The 14,678-nt window shown below is 32.1% G+C and overlaps 1 protein-coding gene across 1 annotated transcript; it reads left to right on the top strand.

Annotated features, from left to right (window-relative positions):
- The first annotated feature begins 58 nt into the window (after positions 1–58).
- On the top strand, positions 59–13,633 carry sel (canopy family protein seele). Its single transcript, XM_089238908.1, has 5 exons — positions 59–363; positions 2,536–2,651; positions 5,912–6,106; positions 10,348–10,453; positions 13,385–13,633. Exons 1-5 carry the CDS (start codon positions 285–287, stop codon positions 13,423–13,425), a joined length of 537 nt encoding a protein of 178 aa, XP_089095034.1. The 5' UTR covers positions 59–284; the 3' UTR covers positions 13,426–13,633.
- The last annotated feature ends 1,045 nt before the right edge of the window (positions 13,634–14,678 follow it).

The following is a 14,678-nucleotide window of genomic DNA, read 5'->3' on the forward strand; positions in this document are numbered from 1 at the left end:
TTCTTACGTCACATCCGCACATCATTGACGCTTAACAACCACTGCTACTATGATAATGACACGTGTGTTTACATCTTTCATCAGTTCCGATGCCGGTTTAAATTCTCAATTGATTGCTTAATAGCCTCCTGTACCCTTAATAGCCCCGTCCAACAAATTCTGTTGGTTGTTCGTGCTTACCGTATTCTCAAAGCGACGGTATTGTCGAGAGTTGAATTTGGAATTTTTTTTTTCCCCTTTAGCTGTTTATTTAATAAAACGGAGATCAAATCTTCGCTTCGGTGATGTCAAAATTAGCTTTCATTTGCATGGTATTGCTTCCTGTTGCGCTTGGGTCAAAAAACTCTAAGTTAAAATGTTTAGGTGATTTTTCATTAATCTTTGAAAATTATTTTCTTATTTGATGTTTTGTTTAAGATTCTATTTTACATGTCTCTATATTTTAGATCAGTGCATGATTTTCTTGATTTAATTCTGTTGTTTCCTGGCAGCTACAGCCCTGTGAAATTTTGAAGTTGTTGTAATTATTTCTAATTGTACTTGATTTTAATTGTATTTCTGGTAAGTGGTGGTGTGGGAGTAAAATAACCTCTCGGAACAGGCTTTAAACCACCAGTTCTGGTCTAATTTAAAACCCTTGTACCCCCGAGTAAAATGATTTTGGTGCAATAAAAATTATCAATGTTTCAACTGCAACATTTGGCTACCATCTAGTATGCTTTTATTGCACACAAATATATTGAGTATCAAAAAACCAATTTAAGTTGGTATTTTTATCAAAACGTCATTTAAAAAATTGTAAATATCTCCAAAGTAGAATATGCCAAAATCTACGACGTATGTTCCTGAACAATCAGTGCTAATGCAAAACAATCTGGAGGAATTTTTAAGAAAACTCTTATGTAGAAAAGACCATTATGGGAACTTTTTAACTGCAAAACATTTGCAGTCATTTGAGGGCTCGTTACAGAACAAAACATTCTGCTTTGGGGGTGAATGTATTGCCTCTATGTTATTACCATTTACAAATGATTTTCGTTGAGTTGTTTCACAGCTGAATGGATGAAAATGCTTCATCATGTACATGTTTCATGCCCTCCCCCACAAAGTGAAGGGGGTTGACAGGGAAACTGGTCCCGGGGAAGAAAAGTCCCAGAACGGATCTCATTTTTCTTTGTTTAACTTTATATATTTATTATAGAGACGGCCTCTCAAAAAATTCCAGCCCATGTGCCCAGCTGGCAGATGTGGGAGGGCCATGTCATGTTTGGCATGCAATTCAGTATATACTGCTTTATTGCCCACAAGCATATTGAATATTACAAACCAATTATGAACATTGGTATATTTACTGAAACTGGATTTAAACATTTTTTAAATGCACCATCAATATGATATCATTGATATGATTTCTATCGAGTCATTTGGACAGCTTTTGTGAAAGAATATGTCTGCTTTCAAAATCTGGCTGTCATTAATATCCATAGTTGTATAAAATGAGCTGAGAAATTTGTACCTTGCCATTTTTCAGCTGAGGAGTTGATAAACTAATCACAAATATCTTGTGATGATGCAAACCACTGGAATTTGAGAAACATCAACTCTTTTATCCCTTTAGCCTGAAAATTGTAAAATGGATTTTCTAAATTTGATAAAATTTATATTTTAACGATTAAAAAAAAACAATATATTTTTACCAAATTTAGGAATTTTTTATTTTTTTTGGCAAATTTTTATTTAATGCAAACATGTAAAATAACAACATCTAGCGTATAAACACTTAAAGTTTAAGTTTAATGCATGAGAAACATATCTTTATGTTTGATATAAGCAATTTCAGTTCAGCAATTAGAAGTTCGTTATAAGCAATAGAAATTAATAATATTTTCATGGTATCTAAATTCTCAAATCACTTGAGTTTAAACTAACTGGAAAATAACCACAAGCTGTTTCTGATTCATGATAATCAGAGGCGCCGATATGAAGAAAACATTGGGGTGGGGGCTGAAAGTTGCTGGTTGTCCTGTATATACATTATACATACAGGACTCAAATACATATGCAGGAGAGGGAAGGGCCATTACATTGTTTTTTCAGAAATTATTGGGGGTCTCTGCTCCCTTAAAAAATTTATTGGGGGAGGGCTCAAAGTGTTGCCTTTTTTAAAAATCATTTAAAAGAAAGATGCATATTTTTGATTATTTTCCAATTTTGACATCCAGGAGAATATTCTCGTTCTCAGAAATGTTCTTACTTTGCATCTCTAAGATAGTCCCATCGATGAAATAATTTTATTGTGTGACATGATTAGTGCTTTGGTGTATGGCTCAATAAAATAGGATATTATTTCAGTCCCCTGATGTTGCGTTTCATACAGGTTCCACTGTAATACATGTTAGGAACAGAAAATTCTCAAAAGTTAATTGTAGAAAATTAGAAATAACATTTTCATTTCACAGTGATGTGAAAACCATATTGCATAACCATACTAAATGAGAATGCTCATAAGTTTGAAATAATAGTCTTTTTTTTTAGTGTGCAACCAAGTTGTTGAAATCATTTCATCATCTATTGAGAATGAAGATCCAAAGAAGACAATACAGGTTGGAAGTTTCAGGATTGAACCTGACGGATCTCAGAAAAAATCAGAGGTATAAAAATATATAACTTTTTGTAATTAAGTTTATTAGGCTACCAAGTTAAGTAGCTTTGCGTTATAATAATTAAGTGTGAGCATGACCATACAATCATGTCAACAAACATTCTCGCGTAAGAACACTCGTCCCAAACAGCCAGAGTTGAAACTGGGGGGGGGGGGGGTCAATTGCTTGTGTAGCAATCTTGGGGAGGGGGATGCTGAAGATTTAAGGGTAAACAAAAAACACTTACAGGCCTAATCAACTTTTACAGCGGAGAAGATGGTAAAATTATGTTTGCTCTCCAGCTCCTTGTTAAGGTTTTGCTAACAGCTATGATTTGGATATGTATATTAGTACAATAAAAGGTAAAAATGCCAGACAATGTGTTTGACCAGATTGCCTACCATATATATAAATACAGTGAAATTCCTCTAAGACGGCCACTTGTCATTCCGCAAAAAAGTAGTCGTCTGCAGAGGTGACAGCCTAATAGAGGTTGTATGACAGGAAAAATGCATTTCACGTGGGTGGGGGAGCATGTAAAAATAATGGTTTTCAATATCACAAAAAAAATCTTATGCTCAATTTATTTACAATGCCCAAAAAACATACTATCAGAGATGGTTGCGAATGTGAATTTTTTTAAAAATCGTAAAGGATTTGGAATGCCTGTTCAAAGTGTAAAACATTTTCCGAGATCATTTAAAAAAAACGAATCTGTAAAAACTCTACCTTAAATATCCGGTTTTATCATCTATAGTCCGTTTCAGGTTAACTTTGCAGTGAAGGGGAAGCTACGAGGGAACCACATCACTCGTTGCTATGGGAACGAAAGCCTCTTAACCAATGTATCGATGCGCGGCCTCGGTAAGGTATGGCCAATTCTCGCCAATCTCACTGAGAAAAATCTTTTTTATTTGTAACGTAATTGCACAGTTAAATTAGTAATAATTATAGAATTAAAAGAAAACCATTGTCGATACTTTCAGAAATTAAAGTGAGGTTTTTGAAATCATTTGTTTTGTTTTTTGATTAGAAAGTGTTTTAAAATTTAGAAAAAATAATTATCTTCTATCAGCGTGTCACTTACTCTTCATTGATGTGCCGTAAGTAACACTAGAAATTTCAAAAAACAGTCATATCTTTCTGCAATATTTCCCTTCCCTTAGTTGAAATTTATTTACAAAAAAAAATCCAAACAATATTATGAAAGCAACGTATAATTTTTAAATACTGTATATTAACCATGGCTCTCAAAAACTTGGGGATTTTTAATTTTTTCCTCAATTTAAATAAAAAAATTAATATTAAATAAAATTGAGAAGAAGCAGATTAACTCTGTTTTCACGTGTAAATGCAGGAATAGCACCTAATAATAATAATGATACAGAAAAGTTTAGAATTTTTCTACTCACTTTTCTTGCCGAAATTTTCGTCGCTCGACCGAACCGTCCCTTCCCCGAATGGTATACGTCGATGCCACTTGTTTTCACGACAAGTCTTTTGTTACGGTGGATGTGGTGCTCATGGTTATTACGGATGATTCTTATCGAGTTTTGTTTACAGCGAGTATTCAAAAACCAAAAATATAGTATTCAGGAATGGAAGAGCAGAGAACTTTAGCGTGGCTATCTCTGGTGAAAATAAAGACACAACTGTCACATAAAAGATGAAAGCCCAAACCACTGTGGAACCCCCCCCCCCTTCTCTCATTTATTTTATCTGAAGAGACACTAAAGGCAAGGGGCATCGAGAGAAACAGGTGGGTGGAAGATGGCGTCCGTTCGAGTGAGTGGAAGTCGCGACTCTGTCAACACACCCCGTGATCGGAAACTAAAACTATCCCATAAACATAGCAAAAAATAAATAATTAAAAAAAAAAGGAAAACCTAACCAAAACTTCTGCACCCATAAACAGCCTCTCACAATAGTATCGGCAATCTCGTGGAAGAGAAACACTTCTTGTAATCTATGAGTGAATATCTGAACTCGCTGAACCTACTTTTAGGAGAAAATAAAACTGATTGAATATTCGTTTCTATGTAAGCCTATAACTGCATGTAAAACAATGAAAAATTGTATCGTTATGGAAAATTCAACCAAATAACGAAAAAAAAAAAAAAAAAAAAAAAAATATATATATATATATATACAGTATACAATTGTTTAACGGAAAAAACACGACAGTGATATTGGCGGGGAGAATTTCTAGGATATCGCGCCAGAGTGTCGTTGCCGTTGCTATGGATTTTTGATAATGGTAACCAATATTTTTTATAATTTAAAAATTTTAAACAAGTAAACATCGGTTCAAAACGATGTTTTTTCAGTATTTTTTTTCAAAATCATAGAAAAAATCGAAATATTCTGTATAAAGGTTCATCTTAAACCTCCGATATATGGGAACTATATTTTGCGGCGAAGGAATACACTCTCTACCTTTCTCTTCACTGCAAAGTTAACCTGAGACAGACTATAGCTGCTATGTTGTAGTCACCCCATCTCATCGCAAAAATCACGGTTGTGTATGCAAAATTAGCTTTTGGAGGGGCAGAAGGATTTCTTCCACAGAAATTGTGGGCCACTAATGCTCAAAAAGAATTTTAAATTAACATAGTATAAGACTATTTTTTCCAATATTTTAATTTTCTACAAATATATTTTTAATTTTTTATCAACTGATCAGTTTAAATATTTTGCAGCCAATAAATACTTAATAATACTTAATACTTATAAATATTTAAAATACTTAAGCAAATAAATAAATAAAAAGTGAATTTTGGTGATACTAAGAAAGTCAATTTAAAAAAGTTGCCAACAGCAGCAAAAATGTGATGACACAAAATGATAATGTTGCCTGTTGCTATAACAATAATTCCTCTACAAAAATGTTTATAAAGATTACACAAAGAGAATTACCAGCTCTAAATGTATTGGGAAGAAAAAACTCACAAAAACTTGTTTTTTAAAAATTCTTCAGGAAGTGGCTGCGGACAGTTATGCTGCTGACAGCATAAAGAGGTGGCTAGGGAATGGGGTGATTTTTGTATTATGTCTATGACGCCTATTTTCTGTTCCAAGAAAAACTGGTTGCGAAAAGAAGTAGGCCGGGGAATAAAGATGACACTTATGAAAGTTTCACTGTATATAGTTATTAATCATTATTGTATCTACTGTTGATTTGACAATTATTCTTAGCAGTTATCTGAATTATAAAAGTTGATTTTTTTGAAATTTTTATATAGCTGATATTTTTTCTGGATTAAATTTAGATAAAATATGCTGGGTCTGAACTACATATGAATGAAATCCTAGAAAACGTTTGCAATTCATTCAGTGACTATGCTCAAGCTAAACATAAGACAACTGGAGAACTGGCTTTGCTGAATTTATCAAAAGATGTAGAGAAGTTGAGCACATTTGAATTAGTTCAAGATCCTGATTTGAATAGAGATCTGAAGTACTATGTAAGTTGCGTTTTGAAGTATACCTTACATCAGTCACATCAATTATTTCATATGCATAGTAATAATATACATGCATAGTATATATTTAAATAATTATACGCTATTACCTGCATTAGCTGGCATGATACTTGGGTGAGACCAGCTGTTTGTATGTTGGAGTCTAGTCCATTGCTGGCATCCCGAAAATAGCAATTTTTAATGAGGACCACAGAATGTATTCAAAAGCCGATATGAATTTATATCAAGTACTGAATAAATAAAGGAATAGGAATAAAATACAGTAGAACATAGATTATCTGAACACATCAGGACCAAAGGGTGTTCGGAAAAGTGAAAAGTTCGGAAAATAGATTTTGAAACTAATTTGCTAACGCAAAGGAATAAATTGAAATTCAGCAACAAAAACCTTAAAATGATTAAATTTAATTGACTTAACTGTTTCTTTTTCATTTACTTTTCAGAATATCACAAAAGAAAAAATTGTAAAGGAAAAAATAAATGGTAAAACAAATACATATGCGCATGATAAATAACAGCGTCAAACCATTACTAAAATGAATTTATCTTTAATTGCTTCAACTTGCTTATACAACATTTGCACGTCTTATCTCGTAATAGTTTCAACATTAAAATTTGAAGTGGGTCAGCATTAGGCCATGATTCTAACCACGCGAAACATTTTGTGAAACACTTTCCGCCTCTCTGTGCATTATTACATCTGCTGTTGGTTCATCTTCATCACTTTCAGTCATCCTGATTGACTTGATCATTCAAATTATACCGTAATTATTTCTGTCTTAAAAAAAAATGATATCCTGGATTGTTACTATCAATTTTCAACCACTGAGACACATCCTCTTCATGACAGGGCTGCAATACATGGAGTTCCTGAAGCATATCTAAGCATTCTTCTGAATCTGAAAGATTCTGATCGTCTTCAGTGGTTGTGTTAAAACTATGAAAATATGGGCGTAACTTTCTAAAATCCATCTGCGGTTTTCAAACTGGATGCAAGACATTCTATTTTATCACAATTTTTTAAAATCACAGATGGTTGCCACACCTAGTCCGTATTCAGCTGCGAGTTTCCACCATCGCCCGCTTTCAATCTTTTCACAATTTCCACGTTTTTTTTTTTAATGTTTAAAACAATGCGTTTTTGTTTTGTCGCCATTCTGCACTTGAGAAAGATGAAAAGTGTTGACACTACAAAAGCTAAAGAAAGATTGAGAAATATCTGTTTTCAAGCAAGCTAGGTAAGATATTTCCGCTCCCCCGACAAAACCGTGATAAGAACTATTTTGTTGTCAAGAAGACCCTTGCCTCCCTTTCATTAAGGTGCACCCAGAGGATTAAGATGAATTTGTAGACAAGAAAAAAATATGACAGCTAAATCTGCTCCTATTCATACGTTTGTTTGCTTGTCAATTGCTTATAACTACATATACTATACTCAGATCCGCCATTGTTTACATCTATAGCTCACAGGTACGGTATGTACAGTTATTTGGAAGTGGATTATTGCACAATAGAACAAAGCTATTGAGTTGGAAGATAAGAGGATTCAAGTTCCAAGAAAATACCAACTGTGTTGAGCATCATTGACTATAGAAAACTGAAAATGAGTTTGGTTGAAAAGGTTCTTGGTTGACAGAGTTGTTCAGAAAATTGATGTTCCGTTAATTGATGTTCTACTGTAATGGCTTTCAGCAAAAAAGTCCACAAACTCGACAATTTTAATGAAAATTGAACATTTATTTTTGGAGATCTAATTTAATTATTGTCAACCTGATACAAAATACAGATACTGTGTTTGGTCTTGTTTGCACGTTTTTCTGTATACTCAGAGATTGAAGAAATATGCTGTTGTTTTCACATTATAACATCATGTTTTGCTGTGCAATTCTTAAATTTTTCATTCTGCTTATTTCAATTTTGCACGCATGATCAAAGAGTACAAAAATACACCCACAGTCTACTTTATGTTATTCTAAATACTTATGTTTTCATTTAACTCATCTAATTTATGTGAACAAATATGCTTAGTATATTGTTCACATATTATTTTTTATTGGCACACGATTACCAAATACAGTAGAAAATCTTTGAGAAAGCTTGGTAGCCCATGTCAATAAGATGCAGTACTAAAAAATTTTCAACTTTGTCTAGAGTTTGATACTTGCTGAATCCTTGTGATGTCAGCAATTTTAATAACATCTATAACACCGATCATAACATTTCAGCGATCAATAACATCTTTCCTGACACAGAAGCACAACAAGATGACAGTCAAACATATTGCAACCACAGTAAGTCCCACACTCAGGGATTAGCTTGTCAACCTTTCTGAAAAAGAAATGATAAGAGAAAACTATTAAACACTATTTTGCAAATGACAGTAAACTATAGGTCCCAGTTAGGGTTTCTGAATTCCCGACATTTTGGAGCCATTGGGAACGGAAAATCACTTATTTACAGTAGAACTCTGTTTATACGACTCTAATTCGTAATACTTTCTCATTTATATGACATTTATTTTTGGCCTCGTGTTAAAATATTATATTCATGAACCACATAACTTTGACTACACGACATTTTCACTCTGACTCAAATCCCAAATTTTGGCAAAGTGTCATTTCACTTAATTGATGTACTTGGGAATTTTTTGAAATGTCACTTAACATATCATGTAGGCCTATATAAAACACTGCAGTTGGACAAATACATTTAATACACCTTAGATTTTGGTTTATGACCCTTAATGATAAATATCAAAATATAATATCAATTTCGTAATGATACAGGCAATAAATTTTTATAAATCATGCTTCAAACACAAGTAAAATGTCAGAAATAACATTCTTCATAAAACGACTTCAAAATTTTCATTCACGGATTACTTGATGTAAAAACGCAACTCTAAAGTGGACGTAACTTCAATTCTAAGGTTCATATAAACCAAACTAGGCCTGCTTTAAAATTTAAAATCACGAAAGAAATGGGGCTTTCATAAAAAAAAAAGAAAAAAAAAAACCCCCAATATTTTCTTCCAAAATGAGGTTTTAAATGTAGTCGGATACCTAAATCAACTTCTATTGATTTAGAATGTTTTTTCAAGGTTAGTAATTTAAAATGTTTTTTCAAGGTTAGTAATTTAAAATGTTTTTTCAAGGTTAGTGATTTAAAATGTTTTTTCAAGGTTAGTGATTTAAAATGTTTTTTCAAGTTTAGCAATTAAAAATTTCTGTGGGAGAGAATTTTCTCTAATTTTCCTACAGTTATCAAATGACGTTTTACTTTTTTTTACTTTTAATTTTTCTCATTTTGTATATTCTAAATCTGTATGCAGGAGGTAAAAAGCACTGTCAGGTTTGGTCAATATTGAGATAGCGTTATTAATTTGCAGTGCTTTCGTCACATTACACATAGGTATGGGGGCACTGAATCCTTTTTCAATAAATAACAGATACATATTAAAACAAACAAGCTCTATAGAGAGACATACTGTATTAAAAACATTCTTTAAATGACTCTCTTGTAAAATTTCTCTTTTGTGACATGATGCCCAGGCGTACATGATTTAGAAATTCAAACCTATACTTGAATGGAACTGCATTACTCTTTCTTAGTGATATTATGACGATCAATGTGCATTTCTGAGTTCATAGTTTGTGGAAAATCCAAGAACGATCAATGGAAAAAATCATTTTCTTTATTATTGTTAAAAAACACTCTGAATTTTGCTGCTGGCAGACCTCGGTTTTTAATAAAGCGTTCATTATGCTGTGGCAATTCCCAGATATAAAAATAAATTCAGTTATGTATATGTTTAGTCTGAGAATGCTTAAATTCCCCTTAAATTGATTTTTTACTTTCTAAAACCTTTTACTTTCAAAAGTTTACAATTTTATAGTAAGTAAATTAATAAAACATCCATTATAAAGATTTCTAGTTTTTTTTGTAGTTAAATATGAACTTCAGTTAGTTATTAGCATTGATACTATAATTTATTATTGGTTTTATGTAATAAATATGAAGGAAAATGGAAGCAATAATTTTTTGACCTCTAACAGTTTTTCTAATATATTTTTTGATTGAAACTTGCTTCATCTATACAAAGTATTAAAAAAATGCACTGATTGGAAAAATTGATAGAAATTGAGTTGAAAATCATTATTCCATGTTCTGATTTTGAATATACATTAACAATGTATTGTTTTGGTTTTATATATATTTGATAGTGTGAAAGTTTTGTTGAAGATTTTGAAGATGACATTATTGCTGAATTTCAAAAAATCTCAGGTGAAGAAAGAGATTCTAAAATCCATTTATGTCAAACAGTTGCTGGTAAGTTTATTTCATAACATTTTAACAAAGATGTTCAAGCTTTCAAAGTTGTATTCTTGTTAGTGTGTGTAGTGGTGGGTGGGGGGGGGGGTGAGTCTATACTAAATAAAAATAAATTTTTTTCTCACTGCTTTGAACCTTTCCCAGCCTTTTTTTTTCCATTTGCAACATTTGTAAAAAATTGTTTCATGTCGTACAATACCAGTTGCCACCTATCAAATTTTGTGTTGAAAAGGTTAAAAAAGGAATGTAGCCATTACTTGAACTTGCTTTTAAAACAATTAGAATTGTAAATTAATTCACAAATTAGATTTATTCAGGAAAAAAGAGACGAGTGTTTTTATTAGATATCCTACTCCTGGCTATTTTTTTTTTGTGAGAAATATTTAATTGAAAATTTATTTCACTTTACCGCCCATGTGTTTCATTTTGGAGACATCTATTATTTCCGGAAAGCACATGTTTTCAACATGCTTAGTTTTTGATCAGTGGTGCAAAACATTTAAAAATGTCTTTCTCCTGTCATTAGATAACCAGAAGAAAGGTTTGATCATAAGTTAAGGGGAAAAAGTAAACAAAATCCAAATTTCTTGGTTGTAACATCAAGCTGCAGTAATGTTTCATCTAAAGACTTTGTTTTGAGAATGCAACTTGTGCTCTAGCAAAACAGAGACAAGTTAGAAATCTGTTGTCCCCGTAAAATTGACGAAAAAAAGTTAAAAACACAAAAAAAGAAAAATTCAATTGATAAAAAAATCATTCAGAGTATCAGTGCTCGTCCAAGGTAAAATAAAATACCAATATATATGGAACATGATGCTTGCATCAAGTTAAATACTGAAACAGGCAAAATACGTTGTCGGATTCGCCCATCTTTTAACATGGTTAAATTTCAATTAATTTTTTTCATCATGAATTTTCAACAAAATTCTTTGACTATATTCCAATTAGCGGGTAAAGAAGTAGCCGGGAGAATTTTTTGGTTGACTTTTTTTTTCATGTATTTTTTGTTTTTGTCCTATTTTGTGAGAATGACCAATATATACTATAATAAATAATCTCTATAAATAACTTGGAATATTCTCATCAAGGATATTCTAGGATAGTCCATGGATTATTCTAAATAACTTGAGAATAGTTCTTATTTTTTATAAGAATATTGAATATTTCCAGTATTTCATAATAGTTGTTCTGAAGAATTTAAATATTTATCGTTGGTCCTAATTTTAAGTAGGGTGCGTCAGCCCAGGTTGATAAGATACTCTCCTAAAGTATCAAAGGATGATGTTTAGAGGTGTCGCGAGTTTGATACTCGGTTCGTCCTTGTCAGAACACTTTCCTGACACGGGTACAGCAAAAACGGCGACATGACCGCAGAAGAAATTGCTATCGCAGGGAGTCCCAGATCAAGGGGTTAGCGCACCAACCTCTCGATCAGTATTAAAAACAAGCCTGCCGTTCGGAATCGGCAATAAATTGTACGTCCTGGTCTAATTATCCCTCGTGTGCAGAAAATGACCGTGGTGCGACAAAAATGATAAAAAATGATCAATTAATTTTAAGTATGTATCATTTGTGTCCTAGCAAAAGTCTGAAACTTGAATTATTTAGGAAATAAAGAAAAAGGGAAAGTTTTAGTTGTTCTTTTGGTTACCAACTTCCATCCAATCCTCACACATCTACCATTCTTTATCTCTTTCATTATATTTATTTATCAAACCCCTTTCATTCTCTTTATCTCTTCACTTGGGGAAAAAAGAAAACTTCATACATACAAAATGCATAGGTAACAGGGTGTATGGCATTTTACTGGCAAATTGGTGGTCCTAGAGGTATACTTCCAATTAGAAAATGTGTTTAAATATTATGTAGTACGCAGATATGTCACCCTCTCTCTCTCTCTCTTTTATTTTCCATGTGCTCAAAAACCCAATTAGAAAGTTATTGTCCCCTATCTCTCTTGATACCAAAAAAAAAAAAAAAATCAGCATTTCTAAGTGCAATATTCACTGAGATATTTGAATTAGGAAAGTTGGGGAAAATTTCATTAAATGTGGGTAAAAGATTTTTCCTGTATTTAAGTTTTTTCTCAACTTTCCTCCATTTTAAAAATTCAAATATCTCAGTTGAATGAATAATCGCTTAGAAGTATTTTTAGTTGGCATCAAAAGAGAAATGACAACAACTTTCGAGTTGGGTTTTTGGGCACACAGGGATGGTATGAAAAGTTAAATTTTAATATATATATATATATATATAACTATACAAATCTTTGCAACATGAATGACATATCTGAGCACTACACATTACTTGAACATTTTTTATAATTGGAAGTATACCTCTAGGACCAATGGTTTGCCAGTAAAATGCTATATGCCCTATTATCTATGCACCCTGTATATAAAAAAACTTTTTCTAACTACCACCCTATGGTTATATATGTAAAAAAAAAAATGTATATAGACTACAAGAGCGTTCCTTCCAATCAGACTCTGGTGGTCTTACCTGGAAGAAACAGGGCAACAACTTTCTAGTTCAGTTTTTAAGCACGCAGGGACTGCATAAAAAGCTAATTCATTTATTTTTCTATGTATTCGACCCCCTCAAACAAATTATGAGGTTTTAAGTAACTGTGCACGCATCATTTGAAAACTTTTTGTAATTGAAAGTATGTTTGAAAGTCAACGGTTAGAGATATCCGCTGTGCAAACAATTTGGGACAGCCTGCATAGAAAGAGTATACTATATGGAAAGCCCAAGATGAAAATTTCCCTTTTTTTTCAGCATTGGAAATCCTCAGTAAATTGCCCACCCAGTCGATCACATATAAGGGAAGGAAGAGGTTTAAGGGTTTTATCATGCATATTACATATATTTATATTTTTAAAACTTTCATTTTATTTTAAAAATGATTCTTCATTTCTGTTTCAGGTTACTGTAAAATGGGTCCAAGTTTACATAAGGAGTTGTAGAATGATTTGACTCTGGTGATATTTCCAGTGATTTGGTTTTGTGGAAAGGAATATGTATAAAGAATTTGTGTTAATTTATTTCATTCATGTATTTGAAAGTTCTGGGTTTATGTACTATTATTTATTTTTCTCTGCACAAGTGAAGCATCCATTTTCTAGTATCATGTATTTTTTTATTGTCAATAAAAAGTGGTGGGTTTTTTTCCTATTTTTTGAAATTTATTTACTTACTTTCAATTACTGAAAATTTCACTGTTCTACTTAGTGTACTGTTAATAATACTTTTATAGTTCAAATCAGTTTTTTCACTATTGATTGACTAGAAGAGAACAAGATTCAAGCTCTATTGTAGTTTTTTTGCTCTACATGCTGCAGTGGGAAATACTGTTAGTTATGACATGTAAATATCACCACAATAGAATAATTGTTTAAAAAAGTTCCATGCAATCAAATACATGAATTTTTTAAAAATGGTTTCTCTCCAATTTATAAGGAAGACATGAAAAAACAAACATATAGAGTGGTTTATATCCAGATTTAATTTCATTTGAAATTTTCCTTCTATAAATTATGTTGATTGACGAATTCGAATGTATCTCGGGCAGAGATACGGAAGGGGGGGGGGCAGCATCGATGGCAGAGCTGACTGATATAATGTGTATTCACATATATGAATTGACATTATCATGCCCCCAGCCTTTCAAGTCTATCTCCTATGGAATGTTTGTTTCGGGTTTGCTTTATTATATATTCTTTTAAACAGTATGCCAATTTGCATGTAAATTTATGTAGAGTTTAAATTTTGTTTCTAATTAAGTGTATGAGTGATCTAGGATCATCTTTGCACTATTTGATTCTCTTCTATCCAGTGAGAATTTCATTTTTTGAAGTAAATTTTGTGTAAAAATAATACTGGCATAAAAAAATCTAAAGAAATTCAATTTTTTTTTAATGTTTTAAGATAATTTGATATTGTGTATTTCCTTCATTTTGGTTTATTCATGGGAATAAAATTTTTACAGTGCTCTTGAAATTAGCTGTATGGAGTTCAGTATAACTTTTTGTTACGTGCACATAAAGTAAGCATAAGCGAAAACTATTCATATTTATGAAGTCGTTAAAGACTAGTTTAAACCCATTTTAACTATAAAGCGATAAGGGCCATTCAAGTATTACGTAAGCAGATTGTCAGCAAAACACTGACACCCCCCCCCATCGTCAGAAAAATCTCGTCAGCAGCTTAGAATATTTCA

This window comes from Pholcus phalangioides, unplaced genomic scaffold (assembly GCF_987345545.1).
Source record: "Pholcus phalangioides strain wild (caught in Gottingen) unplaced genomic scaffold, Ppha-v1.0 ptg000011l_1, whole genome shotgun sequence".
NCBI classification, from domain to species: Eukaryota; Metazoa; Arthropoda; class Arachnida; order Araneae; family Pholcidae; genus Pholcus; species Pholcus phalangioides.

What these genes read in the sequence shown, in the direction of transcription:
- sel (XM_089238908.1), top strand. Translation starts at nt 285, where the DNA reads ATGTCAAAATTAGCTTTCATTTGCATGGTATTGCTTCCTGTTGCGCTT. An exon ending in GATCTCAGAAAAAATCAGAG is followed by an intron (nt 2,652 to 5,911) that starts GTATAAAAATAT and finishes GATTAAATTTAG; the next exon opens with ATAAAATATGCTGGGTCTGA. An exon ending in TTTATGTCAAACAGTTGCTG is followed by an intron (nt 10,454 to 13,384) that starts GTAAGTTTATTT and finishes TTTCTGTTTCAG; the next exon opens with GTTACTGTAAAATGGGTCCA.